Source organism: Wickerhamomyces ciferrii, contig 00179, assembly GCF_000313485.1.
Source record: "Wickerhamomyces ciferrii WGS project CAIF00000000 data, strain NRRL Y-1031 F-60-10, contig 00179, whole genome shotgun sequence".
Taxonomy (NCBI): Eukaryota; Fungi; Ascomycota; class Saccharomycetes; order Phaffomycetales; family Wickerhamomycetaceae; genus Hansenula; species Hansenula ciferrii.
In genome coordinates this window covers 56,786-69,606 of record NW_011887561.1, presented here as the reverse complement: position 1 = coordinate 69,606, position 12,821 = coordinate 56,786, and the positions used below count along the sequence as shown (strand labels likewise).

The window sequence follows — 12,821 nt, the reverse complement described above, 5'->3', positions numbered from 1 at the left end:
ACAATATTATATGAAAACAAATATGAATGAAAAAACAAGAAACCAAATCAGAAAAATCTTTATATTAACATAGATCAATTTTGATCAATCTATTCTAATAATTTAGTGATTTTACCAATAGCAATGGTTTGACCTTGATCTCTTAAAGTGAATCTACCTAATTGTTGATAATCTTGATAAGTTTCCACACAAACTGGAGCTTCAGTTTCTAAAACAGCAATAATTTTCATACCTTTTTTAGCAAATGCAGGTGGTTTTTTAGATTTTCTATTTGTACCTTTTTCTAATTTATGTAATAATTGTTTGAAAGTAACTTCTTCAATGGCAGTATGAACATGCATAACACATGAGAAACCAGTTGATAAAATAGATTTTAATTCCACAATGGCAATTTGTGCTTCAAATTTAGAAATTGTCTTGACTGGAGCTTTTGGACTTGATAAAACAAACCCATTAGAAATATCTTCTTCTTCAACACCTTTTAATTTCAAACGAACTTGTTCACCACAATAAGCTGCATTAACTTCATTTTCAGTTTCATTATAAATAGTTAAAACTTCAACAGTGGTTTTATTTGGCATTAAAATTAATGGTTGATTCTTTTTAACATGACCTGATTCAATTTTACCTTCAACAATAGTACCTAAATCTTTCATTTTACTTGAGATTGGTAACATGAATGGAGCATTAATATATCTGTTTAAATGTTGCATATTATCTAAATATTCTAATAATGCTGGACCATCATACCATGGACAATCTTTTTTATTAACACGTTCTTTCAAACCATCACCAGTATAACCAGAAACTGGCATGAATTGAACATCTGTTTTAACATTATAACCAATACCTTTCAAGTAAGCAGCTAATTTAGTTGTACATTCATCATATCTTTCTTTTGACCAACCAACAGTTGGATCATCCATCTTGTTAACAACAACAATCAATTTATTAACACCTTGAGTTTTAGCTAATAAAGCATGTTCTCTTGTTTGACCACCTTTTTCGAAACCAGTTTCATATTCACCTTTTCTTGCAGAGATAACCAAGATACCAACATCAGCTTGAGAAGCACCACCAATCATTTCAGAAACATACATTTTATGACCTGGAGCATCCAAGATAGTATAACGTCTTTTATCAGTTTCAAAATATGATCTACCAACTTCAATGGTTTTACCATCACTTCTTTCTTCTTTATTGGTATCCATAATCCATGATAAATACCAACCTTGTCTACCAGCATCTTTAGCTTCTCTTTCATATTTTTCCACAGTACGTTTATCAACAGTACCAGTTAAAAATAATAAGTTACCACCCATGGTGGATTTACCTGCATCAACATGACCCATAAAGATGATTGAAACATGATCTTTACCATCATACATATCATTGACAACGGATTCATCAATTTCTTCTTCTTGTTCTTTAGCAATATCAGCTTTTGAAACTGCAGTTGATGGTTTTGGAGTTGATTCTTTAGTTTCAGCTTTCTTTAGTGCTGGGGCTGGTGAATCTTCTTTTTTGTCAGATGCTGGAGTTTCTTCTTTCTTTTCAACAGCTGGAGCTGGAGCTGGAGAAGCTTCTTTAGCTGGAGTTTCAATTGGAGTTTCTTCTTTTTTTTCAACGGCAGCAGCTGGAGCTGGAGAAGCTTCTTTTGATTCTTCTTTTGGTTTTGGAGCTTCTTCTTTCTTTTCTGGAGCTTTTGAAGCATTAGCTAACTTAATACCAGAACTTGAAGCTAATTTTAAAGTTTTCTTAACAGCTGGTTTTTTATTTAAATCAGATGGAGTTGATTGTTTTTGATAATCTTCTAATGACATACCAGTTTTTTGTTGAGGTTGAGATTGTTGATTATAGTTATTGTTGTAGTTATTGTAGTTGTTATAGTTGTTGTATCCACCACGGTTATTGTTATAATTATTGTATCCACCTTGGTATTGGTTATTGTTATTGTTATAATTGTTATAATTGTTGTAACCACCTTGTTGGTATTGATTGTAACCTTGTTGTTGATATTGACCATATCCACCAGCTTGACCTTGAGCACCATATTGACCATAACCACCGGCTTGACCTGGAACAAAAGGTTGTGAGTTGAAATTTGGTTGGAAAGATGATGCAGCGTTAGGATTATAACGTCTTTGACCTTGACCTTGACCTTGACCTTGGTTTTGGTTATCGTTCAATGATTGATTTGCAAAATCATTAGATAAGTTATTTTGATTGTAACCTGACATCTTGAGCTAATTAATGAAGAACAAATCAAAGATAAAATGTTATCAACTACTAGTATAAAATCTTTACATTTTAGCTTAATTTTTTTCATTAAATTCATCAAAGAAAAAAAAAATCAGTAAAAAATCATGGATCGCGGAAAAACGTGACGCGTCAGGTGATCCAAAGCTTAACTATGGGAGGTATAAATCATGGGAATTTCGATCGAAAAGATGGAAATAACTAAATTTAAATGATATTATAGCACTTTATGAAGCATATAAAGCATACTGTCAGTACTAAAGTTATCATAAACCACATAAATTGTGGTGTTTGATTAATTTGACGTCTGTTTCTACGCCTAATCAAGAGCAACTTTATTTCGTGGAGAGTTGATCTTCCCAGAAACTATGATATCATTCGGGGAATATAACTCATTTTACCACCATTTTAAAGCCAATTGAACAGGGAATAGAATGGTGATAGCATTGTATTAATCAATTCCTGTCTAGAGTACTCAATCCCTCTGTAAACATACACTTTCCCCCTAGAAATCCCTGCCTAAATTCCCGTTCAAAAGGCTATAAATGATGCCATTTTTTACTGGAACGTTCCATTCCCGGTAAGAACACGCACTGCATAAACTATGGGGCAAAAAAAATTGGAATTGGCAACCAAAAAGTTTAATTTGTATATAGAAATTAGAATTTTATAAATACCCCTGGAGATCCAAAATTATTTTCAATTTCAATCATGTTTGAGTTTCACAAGTATAGAAAGTATTACTTATACAATTTTCAATTGAAGATACAAGATAGATATATTAGAAAGAATACATCATCATCATCATGAGCAACCCATTAGCTGAAATCCTTTATGCTTTAGCAAACCCAGAATCTGAACAAAGTCAAGCTTATCGTTCAGGTCAATTTGGTGGTCAACAAAGACCTCAATATTATCGTCAACAAACTCCTCAACAATTTGCATTTTATTCACCATATGATGAAGAAGATGAAGAAGATGATTATGGTTATTATCCTTATAGAGATTATTATTCACCATTTGGCCCTCAATTTGGTGGTGGTAGTCCTTTCCCATTTGGTGGCGGATATCCATTACCTCAAGGTTTCCCATCTCAACAGTCAAGACAATCAGTTCAACAATCTCAAGGTCAAAATCCAAGAGCAGCAAGAGATTCAAATGCCAATTTATCTCAACAAAATCAAAGACAATCTGTTACTGATATTTTGAGTTTTTTGAATAATCGTGGTGGTCCAGCTGCAAGAAGACAAAGTGATGCAGGTGCTGATTTAGATGCTGAAATTGCTGCTGCTTTAAGAAAAGAATTACAAGCTAAAGAAGGTGAATTTGTTGGTAGATTAGATAGACATCCTTCTGAAGTTGCAATTTTAGAAGCATTAAAAGGTGATATTGCTAAATTAGAAGGTAAAGATCAATTTGAATCTACTCAACCTGATATTAAAGAAGAATCTGAACAACCTGATGATATTGAAGATGATGATGAAGAAGGTACTGGTACTGGTACTATAAATTTCTCTGCAAAATCAAGTTCTGTTCAACCTCCACCATCATTTTTCCCTGGTAATCATAATGGAGCAAATCAAACTCCTGATACTACACCATCAGGTGCCAAACAATCAGTTTCAGGTCCAACTGATACCAAAGGTTCTAAACCAATTATTAATACTCCAATTTCAAATCCATTAGTTAGACATCATACAAATAAAGTTTCTAAGGATCCAAAACCAAAAATTGAAGTTTCAAATCGTAATGTTAAGAATCCAAAATTACCATATACACCATCAGTTAATATTTATGATTCAAAAGATGAATATAATGTTGTTTTAGCAATTCCAGGAGTTTCATTAAAAGATTTAAATATTGATTTCCATCCAACAACAAATGAAATTATAATTCAAGGTGATGTTAATAATATCGTACCATTTGATGATAAAGATTTAAAACATTCAGAAATTAGATCAGGTTCAATTGAAAGAAGAGTTAAATTCCCAACTTTACCAAAAATTGATGATGAAAAAATTAAAGCTAAATATTTGAATGGTTTATTAACTGTTAAAATTCCAAAAGATAATGATGAAACTTTGAAAAAACCAAAAAGAAAAGTTACTATTGAAGATGTTCCTGATGAAGAATTAGAATATGAAGAAAAAGGTGGTATTGTTAATTAAAAAAAACTAACCGCGCGCTTAAAGATGAATCTTCATGTCTTGTTTTTTTATGATAGAATTACAATTTGTGTTTTTGTATATTATGATGTAAATGATTATGATTACTATATATGATATTTGAATATGTAATGCTACATTACTGTCTATAGTATGATGGTTTGAATTTAAATATAACAATTGAAAAATACTATACAGATGCATTACCTGTCAGAAATGAAAACCACTAAACTCCCTATATATGCAATAAGATCAACTAAATATGCATTTAAACTCCTAAACTATAAGAATGAAACTTAAGATGTGCTAATTACTCAACATCATTCCAATCTCTACCTTTAACTTCTTTTAATTCATCTTGATTTAATACTTTACCATTTGTAAAATAACCAGAATTAATCTTTGCATCAATTTCAACTCTTGAATCTGGTGGAATTAATTCATCAGGAATTGGAATTCTTTCCAAGATTGGAATACCTTGATCCACTATAGCATCATGTTTCATATTTGACATTGAAAGCATACGATCAATCTTTGTTATACCTAACCAATGTAAAACATCTGGCATCAATTGTTGAAATCTCATATCTCTAACACCTGCAATACATTCTGTTCTATGGAAATATTCAGCTGCAGTATCACCACCTCTTTTTCTTGCATTATAAACCAAATATTTAGTAACTTCACCTAATGCACGTCCTTCTTTTCTAAAATAGATAACAGCACCTACACCGCCATTTTGAGCTTCTTTTGCGGCTTCTTCAATACCAAAAGTTAAATATGGACGACAAGTACAAATATCTGAACCGAAAACATCTGAACCATTACATTCATCATGAACTCTTAAAGCTAATTTTTTGTCAGGATTTGAAATATCTTCTGGATTACCAAAGATATAAACAGTTAATCCACCAATTGGGGCTAAAAATACTTTGATATCAGGTCTTGTAATTAATTCTGGATACATTCCATTTGTATCTTCAAATAAAGCTTTACGTAACTCATTTTCACTAATACCAAATCTTTTAGCAACACCTGGTAAATACCAAACAGGTTCCACAGCAACTTTAGAGACGTTTAAATCACCATTTGAATTGATCACAACTTGACCATCAATTTTCAAACGACCTTGATCAACAGCTTCTTTCATTTCCAATAATTGCATATGAGCTTTTGTAACAGAAATGGTTGGTTTGATTTCAACATCTTCATCTTGACCAACTTTAGAATATAACCAAGGAGTTAAATGACCAAAAGGATCCATTGAAACAATTTTTTCACGATTACTCCATTGTGGTTGTTGTTTAATCTTGAATGCAGGTTGAGCATTTGTATAATCAGCATCATAATTTGGATTCAATTGTTTGGAACCGACAGCTAAAGCATGGTAGATACAATAAGAGCCTGAATGAGCACCAATAGCATTATGTTTGAGTAAACCGCTCTTATATCTTGAAGCAACAATTGGCCCTCTAACTAATGGGTCAGAGGAACTCCAATTCAAAGGTAAAGGGTTGATACCAACTCCATTTGTAAATGTTGTTAAGACGACATCTTTATCTAGTGGAATTTCATTTTTCAACTTGAGTTCATGGATGTGGTTAGAACCATTGGCGCTATTATAGCCATGGTCCGTTATTGTTTGTTGTTGTAGTAAAGCAGCTGGTGCCATGATTATTGTTCTTATAATAGTTTGATAGTTTGACACAAAATTGATATAGAGGATAACGATAACGAGTACTTGATAAACAGTGAACCACTTCGACTTCTTACGAATTGAAACAGTTAATATGAACTATACCGCTTGACAAATTGATACATTGTTTAAGAAATTCAAAAACTCCTGGAAAGAGAGAACAATTGTCCTTATTTATATTTTTAATTATTTTGGTTTTAAGATTGTAATGGCAACCACAAACAAACTCCATCTTGTTAACCGCCCAGTGTGGTAAACAACTATATAGTATATCCGACGGCTTTCAGACAAGTACATTTTGGTGGCAATTTGGTGGCAAACACATAGTAAAAGCGGTTAAACTGGGATTGTTATCGCCGTCGGAGATCCTATATAAGCTCCATACTCCACATGTCACAAAAAAAATAGATAAGTGATAAGGGAATCTTAGGAGAATCAGAGTAACACCGGTGGGTTTCACGGAAGTTGAAGATAGTGATAAAGAGCATCATCTTTATAGCTTAAAGGATGTATTGATTAACAATGGTTATGTAATTGATTCTGGATTTTGATGATTTTTAGTTGCAATAGAGTTTGGTAATGTGCAGCTCTAATCTTAACTTTATATTATAGTATGAGTGGTTATACTCATTGCATTAGCAATATGTGCATGTATTATATATTTATGAAACAAAGAACAAAGGACAAAGAGCAGTGGCATATATGGAATTCATTGGCAGATTAAGAATACTATAGGGCGAATAGGGGTATATATTACAATTATATATTCAGAGATAATACGACACCGGGAACAATATGATTGTTTGAACTACAGCATACTTATAACAAATCAAACAAACTTTTATTAATCAACATGTTCAGAGTTTTTATCATATAATGATCTCATTAACCCCTTTTCATCTGTCCATTTCCTAATTCTTTTACCATAAATATACAATGGAATGGCAAATAACCCAATAAATATTTCAATACATCCATAAACAACAAACCCATGCTTATAACCTTCTTTATGATTAAATTCATTATTAAATAATGAAAATAAAAACCCAAAAATATTCTTTGTAGCATTTAATGTAACAAGTGTTTCACTTGCAAACATTTTGTATGAATCAACAGCAAATGTTATAGAAGTTGTTGATGCTAATGATGAACCAAATGCTAAAACTCCAAATAATATAATTGGACCAGTCCATACATGATTAACTTCTGATGACCAGCCAAATCCAATAAGCCCAATACAAGTTGCTAAAACACTAGGTAAAACCATTAATAATCTAAGTTCTGGTTCATAAATACCATTGTTTTTCTTAACAAGATATCTAACCATAATATCTGAAAGTTTACCTGCAACTGCAGAACCAAGTGATCCTCCAATAAATGGTGATATATAAAATAATCCAACACTTAATTTTGAATAACCATATGGTGGATTTGTGAAAATTTCTGATATAACTTCTGAAATCATAATTAACCAAACAACTGCAAATGCATACAATAGTGCACCAAAACAAATATGTGGATATAAAAATAATCCAAATGGTCTTAAAAATACTTTCCACCATTTAGTCTTAGAATGTATACCACTAAATAAGTTTAATCCATTTAAATAAGATTTTTTCTTGTGTAAAGCTGTTTGATAATTATTTGTGGTTTCATGTGAAGTTAATTCACTTTCAAGTTCTTTCAATTGTGAATTATGTTCAGGATCATCATACAATGCTTCATTTGATAATCTTTGTTGTAATAAAGCATTTCTTGCAGCTTTTGTCTCATTTAATGATCTTTTATTTGGTATAGGAGCTCTACTCCAAAAAGTCTCTGGAACAAATAAAAAATGTAAAATCAAATTAATACCTGAAATTATTGTAATTATCCAAAATAACCAATGTCTATCTAATTTTTGGAAAACAAAAGCACTAAACATTGGAACTAAATTTTTACCACCTAATAATAATAATGTATAAATTCCAATTCTATATGCTCTTTCATGTGCAAAATAAATTTCTGCAATTGTAGCAGATGGTAATGATTCCACAGGTGAAATACCAATACCCATAAGTACACGAGCACCCATCATTGAACCAAAACTTTGTGCAAGAGCACCCCATATTGAACCAGCTAAAAATAATATAATACCAAAAATATAAACAAATCTTTTACCAATTAAAATTGCAGTTGGTGAGGCAAAAATTGCACCAAATCCCATTGATAACATAAACCCACCAACTAAATAAGCTAAAGTAGATGAACTTTCATTAAATTCATCACCTAATTGTGTTAAACCTGCGGCTAATAAAGATGATTGACCACCACCAACAAAACAATGCCAACCCAAAACTAATAATGCAACATCTCTTTTCAAAATTGACCAATTCAATGGATCATTTGGATTATCATGAGGTTGAGGATTTAGAATTATACCGTTTTTTGTCTTTTTAAAAGTTGATTCATCTTCTGAATTGTTGTTTGAATCATTTGATGATGATAATAATTTGAATGTACCTGTTATCTCACCATCAAAAGTTATTGGTTCTTTTATACCTAATCCCATAAGAGCAATGATAAGTGATGTTCAATAATTGATGAATTAGTGAATTGAAATATGTATAGAGTAATAGTTTATTGAAACGTCGTTGAGAAGTAAACAACACACGTTATTCAAAACGATCAGATCCCGTCAATCTCTTAAAAGAAAAAAAAGACCCTGTGGGTTGGAAATATAAATTCCACACTTATGGAAAGGAAATATAACTTTGGTTACCACTGGATCAAAAAATCAAAATTAAGTATTATATTCCAGCTTATTTGATAAAAATATGTGGTACTGTTGTTTTCTAATATTGATGGACCGAGATAGATTAAAAGAATGATCACCGTTAATCTTCAACTTGACACAATCTCACAATCGTTATATCAATTATCAATCACGTAAACCTTTCTACCAGTAATTATGTTCACTTGGATTAACAGAAGGCCACAAACCAAATATTAATAGTTCTTATAAGCTCCGTTAAATAAATCTCACTAATCTGGTACCAATTTAAAGTTGGAACCATATAAAAGTTTAAAACTTTAATAATAAAAGACTTTCAAAAACGTTCCAAAATTCCCAGATTTTACGCAAAATTTGTGCTTACATAAGCACTCAGCAGAGTGGGAAGCTTGGGAACAACAGAAAAACAAGAAAAAGAAAACCTGGTCCAGTTGGTTGAGGCGTGGTTTCTAAGAGGTCCCTTGGCCCAGTTGGTTAAGGCGTGGTGCTAATAACGCCAAGATCAGCAGTTCGATCCTGCTAGGGACCATTAATTTTTTTGCTTCTCTTCGCTAAACATCCAGACACCTAGAAATTTGAGAGAAATCCAATCACCATCACTATTTTAATCCGATCACCAGCCTAACAATCCAATCACCACTTTTATAAACCCAATCACCATTTGAATAAATCCAATCACCACTTTAGTAAATCCGATCACCACCCTGATTTGAAATCGATGGACTAAAAAGCGGGACTTTAACTTCAGCTTTGATTCTACATCAGACCTCACGAGTCCATCTATCGAGTCGACCATTGATCGAGCCGCCCATTGCTTTCACTCAAACATCTCAAGTCCGTTGAATGAGTTCACTTACGTTTATATCTAGAATTAATGGACTTGAAAGCTGGACTCATTTGACCATCTTAATTGACTTTCAGGACGATGGATTATGATCATGATTCAAATACTAGCTGCGCAATATGATAGGTTTAGTGGACTTATATGATCATATCATATTATATAAGCTAGGCATTATTCGCTAATTACATCGAATTGTCAATATAATTGTATACATGTATTATTAGCTATCGTACTGTGTAATCATTAATGTGCTGCACTATTAAAGTATCAACCATGGCATATAGTTGTTCAGACAAGTCACCTTCAATTGATGAGCCAATTATATATAATTTGAATGATTGATTGTTCACTAATATTTATTGGCAATGGATTTAATGAAATGCTCACTATTCTAGTAGATATTTGAGATCTAAAACTGGGTATATGGAACGTAGTCTTCGTTTCGACTGCTGTTCAATCTGAAAATTTTCATAAACGATTTAACGATGATAATCCAATAGAGTATCTTCAGCTCGCTGGCTCCTGAACATCAATAAATTGGACATATATTTATATACCAGTATTCACAACTTGCATTCCACTAACATGGTTGCATGATCCCTGCATGAGATCATTCACCTATAAAATATCTGAGCATGTATAATGAGAACTAATGATAGAATTGTAATTAGATGTGCTGCATTAGTATCTTTAATAAAACAATGGTTTCCATGAAAGTAAATATTTAGCATACTGCATGATTATAATTGATATAGAAGAAGTAGTATGATGAGCTATTGCATAAACCATAAATGCAATTAGCGAATAGTCACAATATAGAGCATTCCAACCGGCACCTTCGCAACAAAATAGCTATGCTAAAATATTTTCTCTTTAAAAATTGATCAGTCTTCTGAGCTTTGATGGATATGTGTAAGATCGGTATCGATGAAGTTCGAGGTGTTCAATTGAACTTTCAGAAACATGTTAATAATAATTGCTGAAGTAAATTGATGAGTGTTGTTGTGTTGTATAATTGCGGATAATAGCAAATTATATAATATCTCCTTTTAACTTAACTTTTAATTTGGATTCTTGATTTAACAGTATAATGACGATGTAATAGTATTTGATAATAATGAGCCTGATCGTTTGAATCAATGAAACCTCTATAACTTTAAAGGCTAATTTATAAATCTCTAGCTGAATTTTTATAATAAAAACTTGATGTACTGATGATAATGATAATATTGAATATATTGGATTTATAACTAATCATAAATATTCTTTGTAGAAATAACAATTGTGTATTTATGACTAACCTGTTACGTGAAATAACCAATAAAATTTTCTAATTCAGTGAGATATTAAAGGACTGCATGAAATTGATCATAATAATAGCTTGGTATGATCCCTTTAATAGTATAAACTTTTTCAATTCTTGACTGAACAGCAATTTGGCAAATAATTCATAACTTCACGAGATATAATATATTATATTCATATTTGAGTTAAAAAATACATATTTTGAACATATAATTATATTTGACTAGTTTTATACTAGCGATAATAATATCAATAGTACCAAGATCTCATTTTTTGAAACAACAGTCTAAATTTGTGTAATTTGAACAAAATTATTATTGATATTAATAATTATTTAATTGATGATTTATTCAATTTTCTTATATATTTGATATTATAACTTGGTGAATGGAGTCTTTTGATGAGATATGCTCATATAGTACTTCAAAAAAGAATGCTTGAACCTTTTCAACATGAGCATCATACAGACAGTTAAATCAAATTTGATCATCATTATTAATGGGTAGCCTTCTTTAAATACTCTCATGTATATGCCTGATAATAAGCCTAGTGCATAGAAACACATATGATTCAGTAACCACTAGACCGGCCTGGATAAACTTGAATGTAATGGTAACTATATTTCAAGGAAGGTTTTTCTCATTTCTTTTCGTATAATCTGTTTATCTACTTTTCACCATAGAAATCATGAGTCTATGCCATCTCCAGCATTCGATATTTTCATGATATAGCACTTTTTCAATGGATTAGATCTGTAATTCAATAAAATTTCCGAGCAATTTTACCCAATTAAAATTGATAATCTAACAGCATAATATTTACTTTTCTAATAATTTCTTAATAGCTTAACTTAAAGGTCTGAATAAAACTCTAGATCTGACAATATTTGACTTGACATTAACTTCGACACTTTAAACAATAACTGTCCAAATAATAGCAGTAGATTTTTCTTCATAACAAAAATTTGACATGATCACAGCTTTCATTCTTGAATATATATATATGAATAGTTGAAGCTTGATAGCACTTGATTTAACACTACTAATACTGTTTTGACTAAAGATTTTATAGGCAGTATTAATATATGTTTGTTAATAATTTAGTTGATTGATAGATCTCTAATAATATTGATCATATGATATAGTTGTACTTTCAAACAATGTTCAACTTATGATACCTCAATTAATTTTCAGTATGATGACTTTCTATGCTGGATAGTATTTCTAATTATGTTGACATGGCTATTTTAACATTTTGTAATGTACAAGACATTAATATCATAATTAGTAACAGACTATAGCTATATCATCCCCAGAAATATCTTTAACATTTTGAAGACATTCCACCAAAATTTACGGAAAAATTGTGCTTACATAAGCATGAGGCCGAATATGGCGAAGGGGAAATTTTACGGAAAACAAGAAAAAGAAAACCTGGTCCAGTTGGTTAAGGCGTGGTTTCTTAGAAGGTCCCTTGGCCCAGTTGGTTAAGGCGTGGTGCTAATAACGCCAAGATCAGCAGTTCGATCCTGCTAGGGACCATATTTTTTTACTTTTTTTCCGGGTTTTAAAACCCGGACACCATTATATTCAAGGTAAAAATCCAGTCACCATCTCTTTTTCAATCCGATCACCAGCATAACAATCCAATCACCAAATATTTAATCCGATCACCAGCTTGATAAATCCAATCACCACCCTTTGGATGGATTTTTTGGGTAGATTCCAAATGACAATCTAGCTCCAGAAAAAAGAAATCACATGATAAATTCTACTGTGG

The 12,821-nt window shown here is 31.5% G+C and overlaps 4 protein-coding genes across 4 annotated transcripts; 1 reads left to right on the top strand and 3 right to left on the bottom strand.

Moving 5' to 3' along the window:
* Positions 1 to 89: 89 nt before the first annotated feature.
* On the bottom strand, positions 90 to 2,240 carry SUP35 (translation termination factor GTPase eRF3; the record flags this gene model as incomplete). The annotated part of the gene is made up of 1 exon (XM_011274767.1): positions 90 to 2,240. The coding sequence occupies one exon, from the start codon at positions 2,238 to 2,240 to the stop codon at positions 90 to 92; it is 2,151 nt and encodes a 716-aa protein (XP_011273069.1).
* Positions 2,241 to 3,065: 825 nt separating this feature from the next.
* On the top strand, positions 3,066 to 4,427 carry HSP42 (heat shock protein HSP42; the record flags this gene model as incomplete). Its single annotated transcript, XM_011274766.1, has 1 exon — positions 3,066 to 4,427. One exon carries the CDS (start codon positions 3,066 to 3,068, stop codon positions 4,425 to 4,427), a length of 1,362 nt encoding a protein of 453 aa, XP_011273068.1.
* Positions 4,428 to 4,734: 307 nt separating this feature from the next.
* Positions 4,735 to 6,096, bottom strand: BN7_4652 (Riboflavin biosynthesis protein; the record flags this gene model as incomplete). Its single annotated transcript, XM_011274765.1, has 1 exon — positions 4,735 to 6,096. One exon carries the CDS (start codon positions 6,094 to 6,096, stop codon positions 4,735 to 4,737), a length of 1,362 nt encoding a protein of 453 aa, XP_011273067.1.
* Positions 6,097 to 6,964: 868 nt separating this feature from the next.
* On the bottom strand, positions 6,965 to 8,671 carry BN7_4651 (uncharacterized protein; the record flags this gene model as incomplete). The annotated part of the gene is made up of 1 exon (XM_011274764.1): positions 6,965 to 8,671. One exon carries the CDS (start codon positions 8,669 to 8,671, stop codon positions 6,965 to 6,967), a length of 1,707 nt encoding a protein of 568 aa, XP_011273066.1.
* Between the last annotated feature and the right edge of the window lie 4,150 nt (positions 8,672 to 12,821).